This window comes from Artibeus jamaicensis, unplaced genomic scaffold (assembly GCF_021234435.1).
Source record: "Artibeus jamaicensis isolate MK-2021 breed Jamaican fruit bat unplaced genomic scaffold, CSHL_Jam_final scaffold_916, whole genome shotgun sequence".
Lineage (NCBI taxonomy): Eukaryota > Metazoa > Chordata > Mammalia > Chiroptera > Phyllostomidae > Artibeus > Artibeus jamaicensis.
In genome coordinates, this window is record NW_026522059.1 from 41,379,055 (window position 1) to 41,400,102 (window position 21,048).

At 36.1% G+C, this 21,048-nt stretch overlaps 1 protein-coding gene across 7 annotated transcripts in view; it reads right to left on the bottom strand.

Annotated features, from left to right (window-relative positions):
• YTHDF3 (YTH N6-methyladenosine RNA binding protein F3) overlaps nucleotides 1–18,742 on the bottom strand; it is a 37,668-nt gene extending 18,926 nt beyond the window's left edge. For 2 of the 7 annotated variants that reach the window (XR_008390766.1, XM_037133531.2), the window contains exons 1-5: nucleotides 18,471–18,622; nucleotides 17,973–17,997; nucleotides 14,713–14,857; nucleotides 12,363–12,448; nucleotides 1,614–3,209 (exon numbers count right to left, since the gene is read on the bottom strand). Coding sequence is in view for 6 of the 7 variants with exons in the window: in XM_037133531.2 (XP_036989426.2) it covers nucleotides 1,614–3,209; nucleotides 12,363–12,448; nucleotides 14,713–14,770 (1,740 nt within the window). In the remaining variant the exon portion in view is untranslated. Of the gene's footprint in view, nucleotides 1–1,613; nucleotides 3,210–12,362; nucleotides 12,449–14,712; nucleotides 14,858–17,972; nucleotides 17,998–18,175; nucleotides 18,331–18,470 lie in introns of those variants that run through there. The other 5 variants (XM_037133532.2, XM_053660905.1, XM_053660908.1 and 2 more) reach the window with 5 other exon arrangements.
• Between the last annotated feature and the right edge of the window lie 2,306 nt (nucleotides 18,743–21,048).

Here is a 21,048-nt window from a genome sequence, read left to right on the forward strand (position 1 = left end):
AAAGACATAAAAGGATGACCTCTTCTTAGCAGTGAGAAAGGAAAGTTAATAAGTATTTCCCTGCCTTGCATCTTTCTCCCTGAGTAATCTCATCCCACTTCCACTGAATCATCTGTTGAAGAATAAGAAGCACCCAATGTGTGACTCCCACATCTAGCTACTTAATCAAAGAGATCTGTCTATATTTCTCAAAGGCATTTTAAAATCAGCATACCCTAAAACAAAATCTTTATCTGTATCCCACCTTTCATATCCCAAATCATTTTTCTTGATCTACTATTTGTAATGGCAGTTACAAAAGGTTGAACAGGGCCTTAAATATTAAATAGTCATTTGTTTAATTCTAAAGCCAAGTTTCTAAGAATTCAGTTCAGAAATCACTAGCAGCAAATTCAACAAGGTTACACACTGTAACCTTTAGTCAAGGTGCTTGACTAAAAATGTACTCAATCTGATCCCTTATCAAATATATCAGATTATCCTGGAGTGGGCCTCAAGAATCTGCATTTTCAAGAAGCACCCTGGTTAATATTTTATGTGTCTTAAAATTTGGGAATTACTGCTCCAGGACCATCATATTTCAACATTATTCATCATTAATTGAAATAGTTCCCTTTCTACAAAGATCAAGAAGCCACAAGATGCTTATGTTCACACACACATAGAAATCTACTTAAGTTCCTGTTTTACTTTAATTTCTACATATAAGCTTTCCATAGCAACTGCCATAATTTACTGGAGAAGCTTCTATTAACTTTATACCTTATTCATTTGAAAACAACTTTAAATGTAACACCTATGGAAAAATCTACTAGTAGCCTCCTCAGTCCTTTCTCTCCTTTTCTCTTAAAAATAGCACCCTCTCCCGAAGCCCATACCAATCTTCTTTTGAAGTATGAAACAAATAACATCCTCCAGCCTGTCTGTTGTATGCTTTATGACCGAATCTGCCCAGTAAGATGCAGGCATTAACAGTGAGTAAGTAACTTCTTGGGAAGGGAACCTTCAAGTCTCACTGAGGTAAATTAAGTGTCAGAAATCAAATCCTACAGTCTACATCTAAAGCCCATGTCTGTCCAACTCTTGTACTGGCTGCCTTCCTAAGAGTCATTCTTTACTGCATTTTGTACAAGTTACTCTAACTACACAATTATAAAAATGCTTCAGGAGTTTTAGAGAAAAATATTTTATTTCTCATAAATACAAAATGAATAATAAACATTTATTCAAAAGCTGTTTCAAACTCCAGACACATTTTCCCATAAAATTAATGTTTGAGATTGGAGTTCTTTGCCAGTTCTTAAGCCTGCTTAATTACAAATGCAGAATTCACTGAGCTTTGATGAACAGGACTCAATGATCTTTATCACCTGAGGAGTATGAAGAATAGGCAGGAAGCAAATTCAGAGTAAGGGTTACCCTTGGGAAGGAAAGAGGAAATGTTTCAAATATGGCATCACAGGCTTTCAAGGATGTTTATAAAGTCGTTTCTTAAGCCACTTCAGAGTAAAGTTCTTAAACTCAGAATGTAATATTAAAAGGCATTAAAGAATACCCATCCATGCATAGCACCCCAATAAAGACCCTACACACAAAAATTACTGTACTCTTACCCTACGCATGGCTTCCTCCTCTTCTTGACGCTTTTCGTAATGTGCAAAGTCATCAAAGATTGAGGTGGTATGCTTGAAAGTAGCAATTATTTTAAGCACTTGCTTAGCTTTTTCTAGGGGTACCTCTTGAGTGTCCCTTGAATTGGTAACTGGTTTGTTGTCATTATTTTCTAAGCGAATATGCCGTAATTGGTTATTGGGAACATCTTTGACAAAGATCCACTTAACTTCAAATTTGCCTTTCCACTTATCCTGAGACCAGACACCAGCATATGCATTATAGTCCACAACAGACTTCATTTCAGCCACTCCACAAAAATGTCCACTGCCATTCACACTGAAGAGTAAATAGAGTGGGCCTTTCCCATTCAGGGAACGGTAAGCTGCATCCAAACGCTTATTACCATGCTCAGTACTACACCAGATAGAGTACTTAATGGAACGGTGAATGTCATCCTCAGAATAGCTTTTAATTATAAACACACGTCCATTCTTCAGGTTCCAGTCAAAGTCTTTGGGATTATAGTTGTTTATGGCCTTTAGCTTCTCCAGCACTGGATGCACTTCTACACTAGAAGGTGAAGCACTGACAGGAACAACACCTAAACCAAAATTTTCACCGCCCGCTCCATTGTTCTGGTTGAAGCCAGCTCCCCTATTCCGAGGAGCTACCCAGCGGTTCTGCAGCTGTTGCTGTTGGGGCTGCACTTGGTGAGGCTGGGCCTGTGGCTGAGGTCCTTGTTGCTGTTGTGGTTGTGGTGGCTGAGGCTGCTGTTGAGGCAGTTGGCTTTGCACCAATGGTGGTGGTTGAATTAATGGCTGAGGCTGCTGGATTATAGTTTGAGGAGGCAGAACTGGTTGGGTTGGTGGAGCCTTTACCACAGACCCCTTTTCGTCCCAAGTTCCAATATTCATGTTGTGTTTTATAGGAGGTGGTGGCACAGCTGAACCCCCAATTCCCACATTGCCCTTGGGTTTAAGTTTCGGTTGAGGTTTGGCAGGCTTTCTAGCAATGGCGGCCCAGGAGGTCGGTTTAGGTGCTGCACTGCTAACTGGGACACTATTGGTTGCAATGCTAGTCATACCACTGCTGCTCAAGGCTGTACCTACAGTTTTTGTCACTGCAGCTGTCAGGTCACCACCAATTTTCAGTCCCGTCATGCCTTGCTCAATACTGTTAATGCCGGGCACCTTACTCAAAGTATCATTGCCAAATCCAGCCTGTCCATCAGTAATAGCTCTCCCAAGAGAACTAGGTGGATAGCCGTAACTGCTACTATAAGCAGAACTTTGCGTTGATTGTCCCTGAGATCCACTTGTCCCCCATGTAGAGAAATCAGCATTACCAGGAAAAAAGTTAAATCCATGCTGACCAAGAAATGGAGGGGTATTTCCTAATGCCCCAGGTTGACTAAACACACCATCTGGTATATAATGATGTTCTCCATTACTCATTTGTCCATAGGTTGTCAGATATGGCATAGGTTGGTCTCCCGCCGTGGACCATGCTGCTTCCCCAAGAGAATATGGAAATCCAATGGATGGAGCATAGTAACTAGGCATGTATGGATCTGACATTGGTGGATAGCTGTTACTCTGGAAAACAAAAGATCATAATCAAGAGCGAAATTTCCTCCGAAGGGTAGGGGGATAAAAGACATGTGAAAGACTAAAACCAAATAGTTTTAAGTAAATGAAAAACAAATCTACCTGTTCCAAATAGCTAAATTAAAATTTCACATCTAATTTTATCAACCAAAGAAAAAAAAGGCCGATGACTATTTTTATTTTAAAGTATTATATATAAAATCACAGGATTTTTATTTCAGAGCAGGGGGTAGTAGTGAGTTGATTATTTTTGTTTAAAGGGCCTGGTCCTGTACCACAATTTTAAAATACTGTAATTTCAGTGTATCAAAGTTGATTTATACATTTTGCAGACAAGAAATGATCACTTACAGCCAGCTTTATTTTAAGTAATTGATGTACCCAAAAATTCATAAGCAAGAATTAAACAAATCTGGAAATCATGACATTAAGAGAGAAATTAGTCTATATTATGGAATCCATTTCAGCAATTAAGTTTTCTATCTTTATTAAGGAAAAAAACAGAAATACAGACTAATAAAAAAAGATTCAAGATTGTAACTACAGCATGATTCAAATCTGTTTTTGTTTTGCCTTGCTCATTTTGAAAAAGAAATGAAACCAAATCCTTACTATGGTTTCTTAATGATGAAAGAGTAAGTGCCTCTTCTTTGTACTAGCTTTTCCAAATTTTACATAATAAACTTATCACCTTCCTGATCAGAATTTTCATTTGAAAACAAACTCCTGTATTTTTTCCAGAATTACTGTAATTATATCACCATTTATTCTGAATATTAACTAATCATTCATTTAGTTATGTGCCAGAAACCAAGGCATCAAATTCCATTTAAAAAACTTAAACTGTTACTACACAACATGAAAAATAAAATATTATAAAAAGATCTTTGAAAAATGCATTTCTTATGTCAAAAACAGGCCTGACAGATTTTCACTCTTCGATGTAGGTATGATTTTTAAAGCCTCAGACAGAGGTTTAGAATTAGTAGCATTAATAAGCAGGGTGAAAAAAATAAGCTAATATCCAGTTAGCAAAACTAGTGTTCCCACTGCAAGGGTCAAATTTTGAAGGCAATTATTCACTAAATTTCTATCAATATTAATATTCTAAATTCTCCAGAGCAAAGTATGTAACTCACTTTTATTTTGCCATTACTCTCTTGGGACTATTCTAATACTGCTTTCTCACTCAAGAAAGTACATTAGTACAAATATGTGCCAAACATCAGTCATACTACTTGGAATTTACTTTAAATTATTTTTTAAAGGCCATCACTGAAAATTGAGAAGATGCTTTATTGTTATTATTAGTTTCTTCTAACACATGCTGTGATTGTTACAAGTACACTGACTATGAGAAAGCTAGTATTTTGTCTTTTAAAATGATTTTGATATAACTAAAATAAAAATAACAAGATAATCAAACAAAGGCTGCATTTAAGTTAGTAATTATGACACAGTATTATGGAGTATTTCCAGTAAAACTTGGACTTAAACAACTCTCACTTCACACTATTTAAAGAAAAATAAGACTTTAAATACACTTGACATTAAGTATATTTTACTGCATTCAAAACTGAAAATATGTTACTATTTATTAACTTAGCTGAACATATTCTTTAACTATAATGGATAATTACTAACTATATTTGAAAATATATTAGTATAAAGGAAATGAAGAGCATCTTTGAATCAACCACAGTAGTGCCATCATTACAGAGATAAACAGTATAAATATTGACTGTTATATATAAAGACAAATACAAGAGCTTGAGAAAAGTTCAAAATAACCAACAATGGTTTCCAACAATAAAAAAAATGTTTTAAAGAAATTGAGTAAACTTTACTAGCCATGAAGATGGCTCACACACAAGTATAATAATCCAAGCACTAAATTATTTACTAAAAATTAAATACCATAGTGTTTAAAGTCAATATAACTTTGAAAAGCTTAATGAAAATTAATAGACGTTCAGCCAATATAAGTGAATATATAATAGATTAAAAGATTTTAAAAATTCTCTTTTTTTAGTTAAAAATTACTGAAGTATTCATTATTCATTCATTTGAACCTAACACTTATTGAATGCCTACATTGTGAAAAACATTGGTAAGAGGAACTCATTCTACAAGAAAACCAATAGCTAAAGACACATTAACATAGGAAAGGAAATAAATTCTACATGAAGAAAGAGTAGGAGAGCTGGGATAAGTATGGAAATAATCAGTTTCAAAGTTTTAATTTAGAATGTTGGCAAGGAAATCTAGACTCGGTAAGTACTTATCAAGCTGTAGAAGAGGAAAAACAGACCAGGTAGAAAGTTTTATCATTTTTCATAATGAAGTGTTTGGAAAACTATACCCATAACTTATTTCATCACCACAAATGCTGAATTCTGCAAAATAGTTACACATCAAGTTTCTAATTAATCTATACCCATTGTGTTAATTCGGGGGTCAGCCAACAAAACAAAAGACCAAAAAACAAATACAGGGGCGGCAAAAGGAGGCTTAAAGTTAAAGTTGTTCATATGGAAAAAAAGACATGGGGTTATGATTATTACAACAGCCTTGTTAATTCTTTATTTTATGTATTCACGACTGTAAGCCTACTTTTGCCTACCACTATATTTTAAGCTTGCAAGCCAAACAGTCTCTTGGTTGCTGCCTTTTTTTTTATATTTTTTTTAACATTTTGAAAAGGCTGCTAACTCCAGGGTATTCTCAAAGTAAATGGCATGGACTGGATTTGGTCCCTGGGCCAAGCTTCTCAACTCTGTTTTAACTGGTTTGGTAACCTGTACCAATTCCTAAAAACAAAAAAGTTCCCAACCTCTACTGTGAGATTAATGGGGAACAAATTTCTGCCACTTCCATCTCCTCTGGGGCTGAAACAGGCCCAAACCCTTTTGGGCATGAAGGCTTTGATTAGTTAACTTTTCAATTATTTTTTAAAATCATGATCTTTACTGCTTCCTTGTAAATTAGCAATTTTGTCAGGAGTAAGTTTAAATTACTTTAAAATGCGCTGCACTAGTCACACCTGCCTATGGAACAGACAGCTCAGGCTGATAAGAGACGTGTTACTGCACATGCTGGACGGCCCAGATGGCCACAGTCCTACCACCTAGAGTCCTCCAGCATACTTGGATAAACGGCCTTTCTCTAGTTTATCAAATGCTAGTCATTTATTTCCCAGTTCTCTCAGGAGTTTTAGCTGAATGAGATGTTTTGTTTCCTTAGCTCTATAAAAGCAACTTAAGCAATCTCTTTTCAAAAGACAAGACTTCAGTTTGGACTCTAGTAAAAACAAAATGGTGGAAACTCTAAAGGTAACAAAAAAAGATATGATCAACACATTTTGAATTGGTAGAGCTTTGATTATAATTGGAAATACTTTTAAATGTTTTGCTAAATTTTTAATCTCTAGCTAAGTGGAATATCAATTAGAGAAATGCACCTTGGTAGTGGAGAAAACAGAATTTCCACCTACTGATAATGGAAAATAACTCAAAATTTACTTTCACCTTTTACTTAAAACCTGGTTATAATGAGACATACTCAATTTCGGTCTATGCAAAGTGATCACTTTAAATAGCTCATTTCATAATTTGGAAAGTGGTAATAGTGAAATCTTACTATGTTCTTTGAAGAGCTACAACCTTTAAACAAAGTAAAGTATTTATTTCCCTCACATTCAAAAAACTAATTGGAAGTGGAAATAATATATGCATATAAAAAGTGATACAATAATCAATGGATATAATAAACATACTGGTGAAAACAGAAGCACAAACCCTTTACCTACATTGTAAACTTAAAAAACACAACTGAAGAGGACATTAATAGAAGGCTAAAGTGAAACCATGAGGCAACTAAATTCTCATTCTAGCCCAGGCACTTACCACCATGAAAGTAACCAAGTTACAACACTGAATTGTTTTATCCTCTATTAAAAGAAAATAAAGATACACTGCCTGGGACCTACAAAGTGTTCAATTAACAAATTTTATGTATTAATACAGCTTAAACTGCCTCTTTAAAATGTATCTTAACCATAACACACATTTGTATAATTTCAAAGCTAGTCCAGACCTAAAAAGTATAAAGTCATCAATGATGTGATGTAGTAGGCAAGGGCTGGGCTCAATCCTGTACTCTCACTTTCTATGTACAGTGAACTCTTCAGATCACTGAATTTCTCTAACCCTGTTACCTCATCAGTAAATTGGGGATAATGCTTGATGCTCTAATTAACTGTAAAGACTTTAAAAAATTGCAAAGCACTACATGGAAATACAGTTATGCATTTACCTTAATTTTTTTATTTGGAAACTAAAATATGGAAAATTAAAAGTTCTTCCTTAAAATTTTGAAACCATTTATAATTGTCATCCCTTAGCTGGTAGGTCAATCGTTTTTCTATTATTTCAAAGAAAACCTGAATAATAATAAAATGTTTATGATCACGGTTCTGACCTCAGGGCATTTTAATACAAGTCAATTATAACTGAACCTTCCAGTTAAGGTAACTTAATAACCATTTTCCTTCATAAATATCCCAACTTCCATGAAATAACAATGTTTCAGAAGTTCAATAAAAAGGTTGAGGCATTATCCACCAATAGCACAGAAGAAAAACAAAACTACTTTCCCTTAAGAATTAGGTACTTCAGTCTCCAGAACTCACTTCTGAATTAACAAAAAAGTGAAGTTTAGTCTACTTTTAATGCTTATCTGTACATTCCTCTAATATCTTAAAATTATTGTACTTTTAAAAGACATGATTTATTCATACCTAATCATAAGAATGTCCTAAGAACAATGTATTATATATTATACTCAATTAATGTGGTGTTTCATCAACCGTAATTCGTAATTCCCTAATTCATAAAATAACCTAATCTATTTATTCAATAAGTACTTAATGAATGTCTCCTATGTGTTAAAGTGCCAATCATTGGAGACCATGAAACACATGGTCTCTGACCTAGAGGACTTCACAGGTCTAGTAAAGAAGACATATTTACCCTACAATTTGGTAAGTACTGTAATGGAAGTACAAACAAACTGCCATTTGTTTGTACTTCCAAACAAAGCAAAACAAACTACTCTAGCACAAAGAGAACAGTGCAAGTAACTGGGGAAGTCAGTAAAAACGTTAGAAGTAACAGACACCTGAATGTGTCTGTGTGTGTAAATTATATATACTGAGACCATGAAACATTTATATTTTCAGAAAATAATAATAAGCCCCTTTTCTTTGAGTAATTACACAGAGAAAGGTAACCAAAGTTGAGGCAGGAAGGGATGTGCTGTGATGCTGAGGTAGTCTTTACATTGTTACTAATGTAACAATGGTACAGCCAAACTGCGACTTTGAGAAGACTCCTGAATATGTAACTACCTATTAGGAAATCACTGGAACAGGCAGAGATAATGAAAACCTTAACTAAGGGCAGGGACAGAAAATTACAAAATTCAAAATATATTACTTTCTTTGTTGTTTACACCTCTTCCCTAATAAAAATGGCAAGGAATCTGTTTCCCCACATACACAAGCAGACAAATGCAAACTTCATTTTTCTAATTTATTCTTAAAATTTATATGGCACCTTTAATAGCATCAAATCTGAATTTTCTGATCAACTTAATTGCCTCATTATTCTCAGAAATTATAGAGAACTATTTTTTTTTGTATTGCTGACCTTTATTTTTACTTAAATGTAGTCATCTTTTGCCCTGGCTGGTGTGGCTCAGTGGATAAAGTGCTGGGCCTGCAAACCAAAGGGTTACGGGTTTGATCCCCAGTCAGGGCACATGCCTGGGTTGCAGGCCAGGTCACAGACAGAGGGTGCGGGAAAGGCAACTACACACTGATGTTTTTCTCCCTTTCTTTTTCCCTCTCTAAAAATAAATAAAATCTTTAAATATACACAGTGATCTTTTAAGAGAATAAACAAAAAACATTTACACAGCAAATATTTTTACATTAGTGTAAACATGTACATCTACTTAATAATTAAGCAAAGTAAATTTAATTTTAAGCACAAAGCTCTAAAAATCATTAAAGAATGACACATTAAACCCAAGATAGAATTAACAGAAGCAACAAAAACACACATTTTTGCCATGGCTGGTGTAGCTCAGTGGCTTGAGCACAGGCCTATGGACCAAACAACCTCGGTTTGATTCCCAGTCAGGGCACATGCCTGGGTTGCAGGCCAGTTCCCAGCAGGGGACACAGGAGAGGCAACCATACACTGATATTTCTCTCCCTCTCTCCCTCCTTCCCTTCCCCTCTAAAGATAAATAAATAAAATCTTACAAAAGAAAAGACCTACACAATTTACAAAGCTTCAATTGGTCTTGTCTTTCAAACTAACTGGTTAAGGCCTGAGTTTCAAAAATCCCACCTTCCTTGTCAAGCAGAAGCATCCAATTTGGCTGCACCTATTATATATCTATATGAGAGAGCTAATTTTCAGACCTGAAGGACAGATATTTACTTGTAAGTTACTATAAGAATTATTTACTAAGGAAGTGAACAGTAAAAAATATAAGAAATATGCTGCATCAGAAGGTCAATAACCTGGTGTGAAGTATCCCTGGGTTTGGTGTGAATAAGTAACAAAGCAATTTCAGTTAACCAAAAACCTTAAATACCTTTTCAGGCAAAGGATTCATTTTTCTTATTTATAACATTAAAATCAGATGATGGCATTTAATTATAAAGTCATATTACGTTTAATTGAAATTTTAAAAAATTAAACAATTACTTCAACTAGGTCAGTACAAGGACCTATAACTACTTGCAGAACTTTAAATCTGCAAATAATTACCTGATATATTTCACCAGTGAATCCAGTTTCACTAATCTGCTTAAAAAGGTCAATTTTGATAAATTGTTTTATTTCAGCTAAGTGATTATAAGTAACTTAGTCTTACAAAACTAAAAAATTTCAGATAATTTTCCATTATCTCCAAAAGATCCATTTTCAATATTTTTATAATTGTAGTGCTCTTTAAAAAGTAACTATGTACCCTGAGTACACCTAATTATCTTTAGTGTTACAGAAAGGTAACTGCTGAAAACCTATTGGTCAGTACTCAGAAGAAAAGAGAAGTAAAACACAGCCTTACTGGTATCAAAATTTAAAACCTCCCATTAGAGCATAAATATATTGATTCAAATATCATGAATCAAAATAGTGATTTGAGTACTATAAAGCACAAGACCTTCCATTTAAATAACACATTAAAGCAAGTCTTTTATAGATGTTTCTCACAACATAAGGAAGTTTTTATGATACAATTTAAAAATCAAGTTTATTAAGATAAATGCACTTCTGTTCTTAAAAAATAACTTTCCAACCCTTAAAAAAATTTCTTTGCAAGTGAAACTCTTCTGCAAAATTCCAATTAAAAAAAAAAACAGATAAGAAGCAGAGCACAGCTCTGGCTGCACAAGGGTGGGATCAAAGGCACCCTCCCCCAGTCTCCCCTAGGCAGACCTGAAACACCTCTGCGGAATGCCAAATAACCAATCTTCTATGCCCCTGTGACAAATGAATTATAAAATATCTGTTACCAAGTAAAACTAAGATTCTTACATAACAATTTTCAAATATCTACAATCCACTAAAATCCCCTGAAAACAGTTTGAACAATTAAGACAAAAATATCTGCATTCTATATTCTTGTCTTAGAAATTCATTTACGTTTTAATGAAGTATGAAATCAAGTAGCAAAAAAAACCATTTTAATTATTCAGACCAAAAAAACTTCTCAAACTAATTTGTTCATAAAGACCTTGTGAGGGGAATATCTACTACACCTTGTAATATCAGAATTTCTAAAAAAAAAAAAAATTAGAAAACACTGCCAAAAGGAATAACTGACCCAAATAGAATACTGTATTTCTTTTAAATCTTGCATATACATCACACAACAAATGATCTTTCCCTATTTTCCAATGACACATTCTTTCACAATCTCTAGTGGAAAGTAAATTTATTGAGATCATAAAGTAGATTATATAAATGTGAAATGAACTTTTCATTCTTAAGGTAGCCAAACTTTCTCAGATTTTATCATCCATTTTTCTTCTTTCTCATGTGTTTATTCCCTCTTGACATATTCAAGGAATGTAGATCAACAGATAGAAAGGGGAGTTCATAGAAATTACCAAGAGATTAATCAGTCTAAACATAACCATGGCTCTTCACCATCCTAAAAATAATTCTACATCCCACAAATAGAAACTACTTTTTCATCATACTTGATCTAAAACTGTGAAGTTGTGTGATAACATTTAGTTCCTTGTACTTTTATAGTTTAAAAAAAATAGAGGTTAAGATTTCAAGATATATTTTTTCATATTTTTTAAGCAAAGTAACAAAAGCAGCTTTATTCCAGTGTTCTCCTAAAGAAACTAGTTAATAATAAAACTATTTTTTAAATTTATTTCAAGTAGCAACATTTTTATTAAGCAGACACAAATGGTATGGAGACAAAACATTACTTTTTATGTCTAAATCTTAATACTCCTGTATACAAATTCACAAGATTTACAAAAAATCCAAATACACAAGAACCTCAAAAACCACCAATTTTACTGGATGAAATTCTCCATGGCTACAATATATAAGCAAGTGTTTATAAAGTCTATCCCCCTACCTATCCACTCCCTACATTTCTAGGTTATATATTAAAACTTTATCAGTGAAATTCAAATTGGAATGCCTTATAAAGAAAACACTACACTGAATGAAAAATTTCAGGCACAAAGTAGTCCTCTCCCACAAATTTCTAGCTAATAAAACCTTGTAATTTGCTGTGGGTATGAAGATATGAGAGTGACATGAAAAGATTAAATGTGTTAATATTCAAAAAAACTAACTACAATATAAGCAAATAATGTTCATCTTCAAATCTTTGTATTTCATAATTTAGTTTCAGCAGTTCATAATTTTTAAGAACTCTCCTGCGCCATAAACCTGCAACTGCTATGCACTATTATGCAGTTACACTAGATTTATTCATGTTATGGTTAGTCTCATTAGATCAAAATATCTATTTGAAAAATCAAGTAATACTAATATAAGCTAAATTTCCTAAACATGAAACTATCAAACTTACCTGATTTGTCTGGCTGCTTAAGTATGGCTCAAAATCATCATCATTTACAGCATCTTTTTGATGAATGGAACCGTTTTGTACTGAAACTAAAAAATATGTTTGTATTAGATATGGTGTAATTATCATTATGAGAATTACAGAACAATCTAACATTTTCAGCATTCTTCAAACCAAATCACAAAAAGATATCCCTGAGCTCTTTAGTCTTTTCACTTAAAAACTTTTTTAAAGATTAACTTAATTTTGGATATAAATATTTGTGTCACCCCAAACTTACAAATCTTGTATAGATAAGCCCAAGATTAGAGAAATACAAATTATACATATACTTCCCATTACCAAAAAACATATGGTAAATATCCCAATTTCAAAACTGTAGTAAGCAATGAAATAAAGATGTTCAAAGGATTCACTAATGTTATATTTGAATCTAAAATACTGCTTCAAATAGTGCTGCACACAGATTTCTGTGTGTTCTCTAACTTTGTTAAATCTATGACTTAGTCCAATAAAGGTAAAGAATAAAGTAACTTTTTTGTTAACTAAAGTTACAATAAGTATCTTAAATGTCTCCAGTTAAAGTGACTAAAATTAACTAGAAGCAACATCACAATGAATAAATATAATTATGAAAAAATCTAAATAAAAGGGGCCTTTAATCTAAACCAAAAAATTATGAAGACTTTCACATGAAAGTACAAGTAAAATTCAGACACTAAAGATAATCATTATTTTTGCAACACACAAGAAAACCAATAAGAACAATTTATAATGCCATATTTCTTCAGAGATAATTTCCATAAATGCTCTACACTTCCTAATTCTCTTGACACTGTCTCAGGGTGCTCTGAACAGACTTGAGGTAAGAAGGTCTTGGGTTTGAATCCCAAGTCCAACACTGAGAAGCTGGGTGAGCCACCTCTAGTTAGTGACTTAGCCTCTGTAACTCTACTTCTCTGTTCAAGGAGAGTGTCAGTAAGTATCTATCTACGTCAGGTGACATATATAAGTTTTCACTAATAACATTCAATAATCTTGAATATTACTACATAAAGTATTATAAGATCTAAGTAGGACTAAGAATTACTTTAGGACCCACAAGTTTTACTAGGCTAAAACTTGATGTGCTAGCACTATCTATGTAAATATACTGATAGGTAAGAAGATGAAACTTTCTGATGACTAATCTCAGAAACAACAACAACAAAAAACCCTCAATATCTGGAATTTATTACTTAAAAAGTGTCACGAAATATTATAAATTAAGGCTGGAGGCAATGGAATTAAGTTGTGTTCCTTTATAATGGCATACCATTTTTATTTCCCTAATGAACTTAGATCACCTACTATGTAATACTGAGTTGACAATGACATTGGAGCAAAAATAGGCAATATGCCTTAGTTCTTTGCATCCTACTAATAGCATGATCACTCAAAGAAACGATGATAGACTGTGAAGGCTTCAAAGTGAAACCTTAAAGACTACAAGAGAAATACAGTCCACTTGATCTGAATTGGTTTAACTCTGTATGATAAAGACAGCATCATAGCCAAGGTTGAGCTAGACGGACTCCCCAGTATTTAAATGTTAATAGCCACTAGAAATGAAAATAAAGAGGTGGGCACCTTAGGTTGTCTGGTGGGCTAATCATGTCACCCCAAGAGATTCTAGCATACCTGTTCTCCTCTACCACTGGGTTTACCACTCCCTTACGGAAGATAGTTACACATACTCTATTATTACCTCTTGAAAAAGAGTTCTTCACTACACTTTTGGATTATTACTTGAGTATATATTTGAAACAGCTACCCATTTCAAAATCACGACTATTTCTTGTATTTGTTAGATTCTCACAAATGTCATCTATATTCCTAGTATAGTGAAAAGTGCATACTTAAAATTTATTTAAATACACATTACACTGCTATTCTTATTTCCTGTTCTATCCTTTCCCTTCTTGTAAGGGTCACGGAGACTAAAAACAAAACGTTCACACAAACTTAATAGTCTACAGTCATTTATAAGTGATTCATTGTCTAAGAAATCCTAAAAAAAAACTATTCAAGGAGTATGTCAATTTAAGGAAATGTTTAATTAAAAGTATTTTATGCATACTGACAGGTAATTTGCATTCAATTAAAATTTGAATAAGCTGCTAGCTCTTGATTTTCAGAAGCATACATTTAAGAAATTCAACTGTCTTAAAAAAAAAAAAAAGACTTTAGTTTTTGAACACACTTAATGACAATCTAATGTCTTGGAAACTGAGAGCCATTAAACAGTAATGAAATCCAAGCCCATTCCATAGTCTGTACAAGTTCTTCAGGGAAAAAAGAACAGATGACTTACATGATTCTTCGCCTGTTTCCTCTGCTCTATGAAGCAGAGTCAAATCAAGATAGAACATGGGCCTTAGGAGCCAGATGATTCTTTGCTCTGGTCTGACTACATCAAGTTAGGAAAGTCAACAGATCTGTGCATCATGTTTTCCCACCTACAAAAACAGCGACAACACCATATACCCTCTATCTCCTTATAGGAATGTTTTGAGGATTAATAATAAAATAAAGCCTAAAATGACAGTTAGGTGCTTTGCAATCATTTCCAGAGGGGAGGTGGGAGAGGTTACAAAAGAATATTGCCAAAATACAAGGCATTTTCAACTACTTTTCTGAAACACTAAAAGAGAGCCAAATTTAACCTAATTCTTTGAAATTGCAGTTGTACCAATGTTGGGCGGGGAGAGAGGAGCAAAAAGATAAATTTCTTTCCATACATTTATCTATTTATAAACTTAAGGGATAGGAGGAAGCAAGCAACAAAGCCTAAGGCTACCTGGAGTATAAGATCTGACACTTTTCTCTGTGATGCCTGCAGGAAAAGGAACAATACACTGATTCCTGCAAGCAAAAACTCTCATTAACAAACGAAAGTGATATAAAGTCATTTTAAAATTATGGACCAATGGGTAAATAATTACCCTTATATTTCTGCTAACCACAGTACTACCTCGGCCAACAATAATACAAATAATTCTAACAGTTAACATAAAAACAACAGATGAATTTTAAAAAATGCAAACTTGTAAACAAGTACACCTACGACTATTTATATTACAAAGCATTTTTGCCCTCCCAAGATACTGCTGTAGAAGTCCCTTTAAATTTTAGTTCCTTTAGTGCACTTGTTATTAATGCAGAAAATCAAAGACACTAAAGCCAGGTATAAAGCCAATGCTGTCAACTAATGGTAATTCAGGAAAGAAACACAGCATCTCTGAAATTACATTAACTGAAAAGAATCCTGCTTTCAAAACTCTGACAACTGCTCAGCCATGTATTTTTCCTAAGTTTAATAAGTTCTGAATTCAACTTTAATATTCATGTTCTTAGAATACTGAGGTTGTAGTTGAAGAAAAATAACTTTTCTTTCTGCTTCATAAGTAAACAGAATAATTGTAAAACAATTTCACTAGCTTGAAAACCAAGTCGGCTAAGGCAGAGTAGTTTCTCTCAAACACAAACATAGCTAATGGTATCAGTTCACTGGAGGTATTCCCTTGTCCTTGCAATTCTCCCTGCAGAGGCATATAAATGTAAGTAATGTATATGTATATTTGTGCACTTGTAGTATCCATTATTTTAAAGCATCTTAAATAACTACCAATACTTTCAGTGCAGGAGAGTTTTTCCCAACCACCACACCTTAGGCAATAGTCTTCTGGCATCCTAAAAATAGATGAGGCAAGGAAGGTGATAAGAAACCAGAAAATCCAGTGATTCCTAGAGTAGTGGCCTATCGTAATCACAACAATCCTCATAACACAGAATAGGATTTACAACCAAAATTATTCCTTTTATTTAATAGAGGAGAAATTCTGATCAAAAGATGCACTGTGTTCAAGCTCACTTGGCAAGTCAGTGGCCACAACCACTATTAGAATACAGATCACTTAGGAATCCCAGTCCATCATTCTATCCATGAATGAGATTATGAACTGAACAATAAAGGAGAAAGGAAAATTGCTGTAATGAACCATCCAAATACATACTCTGTATGTGTATCTAAATACATCTAACAAACAAAAGTGATACTGATAAAATAATTTTAATGACCAATAAGTATTTATGGCCAATACGCAGTATTATTTATATATAATTTACAATATCAAAGACTATATCATGTATCAAGATTACATTAATGGCTTACTAAATAGATGCTTTTGCTTTGTCAGTTACTTCACAGAACTTGCATACTTACCTTAAAGCAGGTAACACAAAACACTTAGCATTTCAAATAGCCTTGCAAAGTGCCACCTCCCCACAGATCTAGGATAAAATAATTTATGCTAGGCAATAGTAAGCACAAATTTCACATATCTCAAAGTCTGTATACTTCCTAACAGACTAGCAAAAAAGTAATAGATCATTCTTTTTAAATTTACAAGTTAGTTTATAAATACTCGGTTAAAATCAACAATGCCAAATTCAGAGGTTTATGCTCACAACATACAAAATGATTCTAAAATCAAAAATAACTCTAAAAATTAAATTCTAGAATTTAAAATTTGTAAGTGTTTACATACTCCAAGAAAATACATCTTTAACCAAAACAATGTTACTTAAACAGTACCATACACCTGGTATACACAAGTTCTCAAATAAATTGTACAACTCAAAGAAAATGAACTAAGCTGTGTATACGGTGCCTATTCCTTTCAAATTTGCTATAGTATATAAAGCCTGAAGATAAAAAAACCTGAACATTTTGCTACCAAAATAAAAAACAGGAAGCATCATTCTATTTCATCTTATTTCAAGCCCTATTTACAAACTGTTATAAATACATAATTCGCTGTAATGTTATTTAATTGGCACTGTCCCAAGAAAGCAGTTATTATTCTATGCTCACTCAGGTCACATGATCAATGTCATGTTTCAGTCAGCTCCAGATTAGTAAATACAAAATACACTTATTTTTTAAATGCTTTACCTTTAGTAGAACTTCTCTCTCTCTTTTTAACTAAATAGTAAATCACATAATCCTGGCAGGAAATCAGTCCTTTCTAAAATACCAAATTGAGTCTCACCTTGCCATCATAACTACATAACAAGATGACACGCCTGGTCAGTCTTGATCTCTAATGTGACAAACTTCAGCAGCATCAATGATTAACAGTACAATTTGCACTAGTATAACATAGACTACTATGGGATTGCATGTTCCAGTGTAACCCAGACTCCTCAAAGTATCTACTTATCTACTACGTACAAGAAGATTTCTTGTGGCAGAAGTTACATAATACAGATAGGTTGCAAAATTAAAGAAATGTCACTGTATTCATAATAACAGTTCCTGAACTGAAATACAGCTAAGTAGAAAACTATTTCTTGCACCAGTGTTCTTTCTATAAAAGTGGCATCAAAGCAAGGAACTACCTAAGTTTTGGATAGCATTTGGTTGCCTAAGCCATGATGAATGTTTATCCAATCCTACATTTAAAAAGAATAAAAATAAAAAAGGAACAAAAACAAACAAAAAGGCCCTCACAGTTTAACAAATAACATCAGACCAACCTTGGTGAATGAGAGAAAGTTATCCAAACTCACCCTTATTTCCTTGCCCTTTAGGTCTCTGTGTAGCAAGACGAAAGGTGTCGTAATGAGAAGGGAAAAAAAAGAAAAGGGAAAGTGTGTTAATCAAAGGCGTTATCAAAGACAAGTTATTTTAAACAATCCGCGTAGGAGTAAAAGCCACCATATCCTCCATAGCCACCGACTTCCCAACCACCCCCAGTCTTTAAACCCCCTACCGCCACTCGGGTTCCGTCTACCGAGCTCGCCCCGGGGTCAGCCCCACGTCTGCCGCCCTCAGGATGCGTCCTAAGGCCCGAAGAGCAGTCCTTCCCCCACCCCCCGCGGCCACCCGCCTCCACCGCAGACTGGGCCAGGGCGGGAGCCCCGGCCCGGACGGCAGGACCGCAACTTGCGCCGGGGGCACCGTTATGGGGCCGGCAGCGGCGGCGACGGGGAGGAGCCGAAGCCCCACGCGAGGGTGGAGCTCCGGGGCTCGGGCCTTCGCCGAGCCTGAAGCCTCGGCTCCCTCACCTGATCCACGCTAGTGGCTGACATTCTTCACCGCAACCCGAGAGCTGCTGCCGCCGCCGCCGCTGCCTCCTGGGCCTCTCCCCGTGCACTCACAGCAGTTGGAAGCCGCCCTCGGCCGAGTTGACCGTTCCAGCCGCCGCCGCTGCCGCTGCTCGCTGAGAAGCCAGAGAGAGGGCCTCGCGCTCGGGAGCCAATGGAGGGGGCCCGTCTCTTCCGCCTGCACGCTCGTCTTCCCCTCTCCCTCTCCGCTTCTCGGGTCCACAATGGCGGACAGACTCCTTAGTCTCACTTCCGCTCAGAGCCTTCCTGACCTTCCGCTCTCCACTCTGACGTCCGCGCTCACCTCGCTCTTCCTCCCCCACCCTCCCGCCACCGGTAGGGGCTCCGCCCCCGCACGCCACGTCATCAGAGACCGGAGCCTCTTGGCCAACCCCCGGGCGCGAGCGCCGACGAGGGAACGTTTCGGTGCGGGTGCGAGCGTGGACGTTCAGGGTCGCTCGGGTTCTTTCCTCCCGTCCTGCACCGAGGCTGTAGAACTCTTTTGGGGCGGCGGCGGCGGCGGTGGGAATCGGGGCCACGGCGGGATTCGGGGCATTCTAGTAAGGAAGTGGGCCTGGGAGGGAGGCGCGGCTGCCGGGAATTGTAGTAGAACCGGACCGGCGGCGCCCCCCGGGCAGCGAAGTGGGCATTGGCCGGTTGGCAGGCCTTAGCCGCGCCCTCCGATGACGGGCGAGCTGCGGTGGCCGGGCCTCCACTGGAGCCTCCGGAGACTATAAAGCCACGTGTGTGGCTTAGCAATTCAGCCACCCTCGCCCTTGGGACCGACTTGCTGGGTCGTCCGCACCAGCGAGCACTGGCAGCGAAAGTTACTAGGTTGGAGCTCTGGGCAATGACATCTAAAAGCAAGTAGGAGGTGAGCAGGCAAATGTTTGTTCTCTCCACGCCCCAGCTACGTGACAGGAATGTTTCACAAAACACCTGTTACCTGTGGGACAGACTTTGCCACCCAATTTATGGGTTTGTGTCCCCCTCCAGAGATGTTGATTTTGATGAATGAATAGTTTGATAAAGATAAGTGTAGTTGCAAGACGTTTTTCAACCCTAAAAGGACATGCTTAAAGTAACTGGTCAAGTTACTTTTCTGCGAATTGGCAAAAGCAAAGCGCCAATAGGCAACAGTTTATTTCAAAGAAATTTGTTGAAATAACATTTGTCATAAGGGCAAAGATTCCTTGCCTAACGGGCATGATGGGGATTGTATATAAAGTAATCATTTAAATAACCAAATTCTTCCAAATTCATCAAATAGGTGATTATAAAGTATAAAGTTGCTAAATTGATGGATTAATTTTGTGGTGTACAATGCAACAAGATTTTAGAAGCAATGAATAATAGAACTGGAACTTAAGAGTCTGCTATTTCGTATCTATCACCAAGAGACATTCTTCAGATCTGGTCAGCTTCCCATACATTCCCATTTTGCTGCATGTCCCAGGGACTCACTAACTTTCAGTTCAGGCTGAGCTCTCATTCCATTTCCCAAGATTTCCCCACCCTTCCAGTTTCTTAATCTCTCCAGTCTACCCTCCTCCACTCCCATACAGACCTTTTTCGTTTGACAGAATTTGCTACTACATGTTATGAGTGGGGAAATTGAGAAAGGAAGCCTGTGAAACTTTTCAGGCCTTGTCTTTGATCCTTAATTAAGTTAAAAAGGAGGGCTTTGGAATCCAACCAATCTAAGTTTGAATTCTGGCTTGGCTGGAATTAGTTGTAAAACTTGGGGAAAGGCACTGAAATTTTCTAAGCCTGAGTTTGCTCATGAGTAAAATAAGGTCAGGTATGTATGCTTTCTGGCACAGAGTAAGTTTTCAGCCAGCAGAGGCCATGCAGGGCTAGTTTCTGGTTCCTTTGCCAAATAATTTACAGAAAGGTGGTAATAGCTTGCATTTGCTCAGTGTTCATTATATGTGAAGCACTGTAGTAATCATTTAAGTCCTCATAGCACCTTTGAGTATTAAGTGCTATTTTAAAAAATTGACATGCAGGGGAGTTAAGAACATGCCCAAAATAACATGGGTAGTTTCTGCGAGAGCAAGGATTTCAACACAGGCTGTCTGGCTCTAGAGCTTGTATTCCACACCACATCATTCTGCCTAGTGGCATGATACCCTGATAACTTTCTGTTTGCTTTCATTCCTGTCCCTCCTCAAACTCATTTATTGTCCTTCCTAGCATTGAGGTTTGAACTGGTACAATAGAGTGCTAACCACCATGAGATATAAGGCCATTTAATATTAAATACTTTTTCAAAGTATATCTGGGAACTACCTAAAATCATCTCCACTGCCTCCAGTAGTATGCAAGTGATATTTTGGAAAATGCTGATCTAGAGTCTAGACAAAGTTTCACTCTTTTACAGGGTCACTGATATACCAGCCTCCCCTGGTGAGCACAGCACTGTTCAAACCTTGGAAAGGAGAGGGCAAGCTGAATTTCAGCCCCTTTACCTTTCAGCCATCTTGGTTCCTTGATCCAATGAAGACCCTCCACAACTCTACATAATGACTCTGTACTT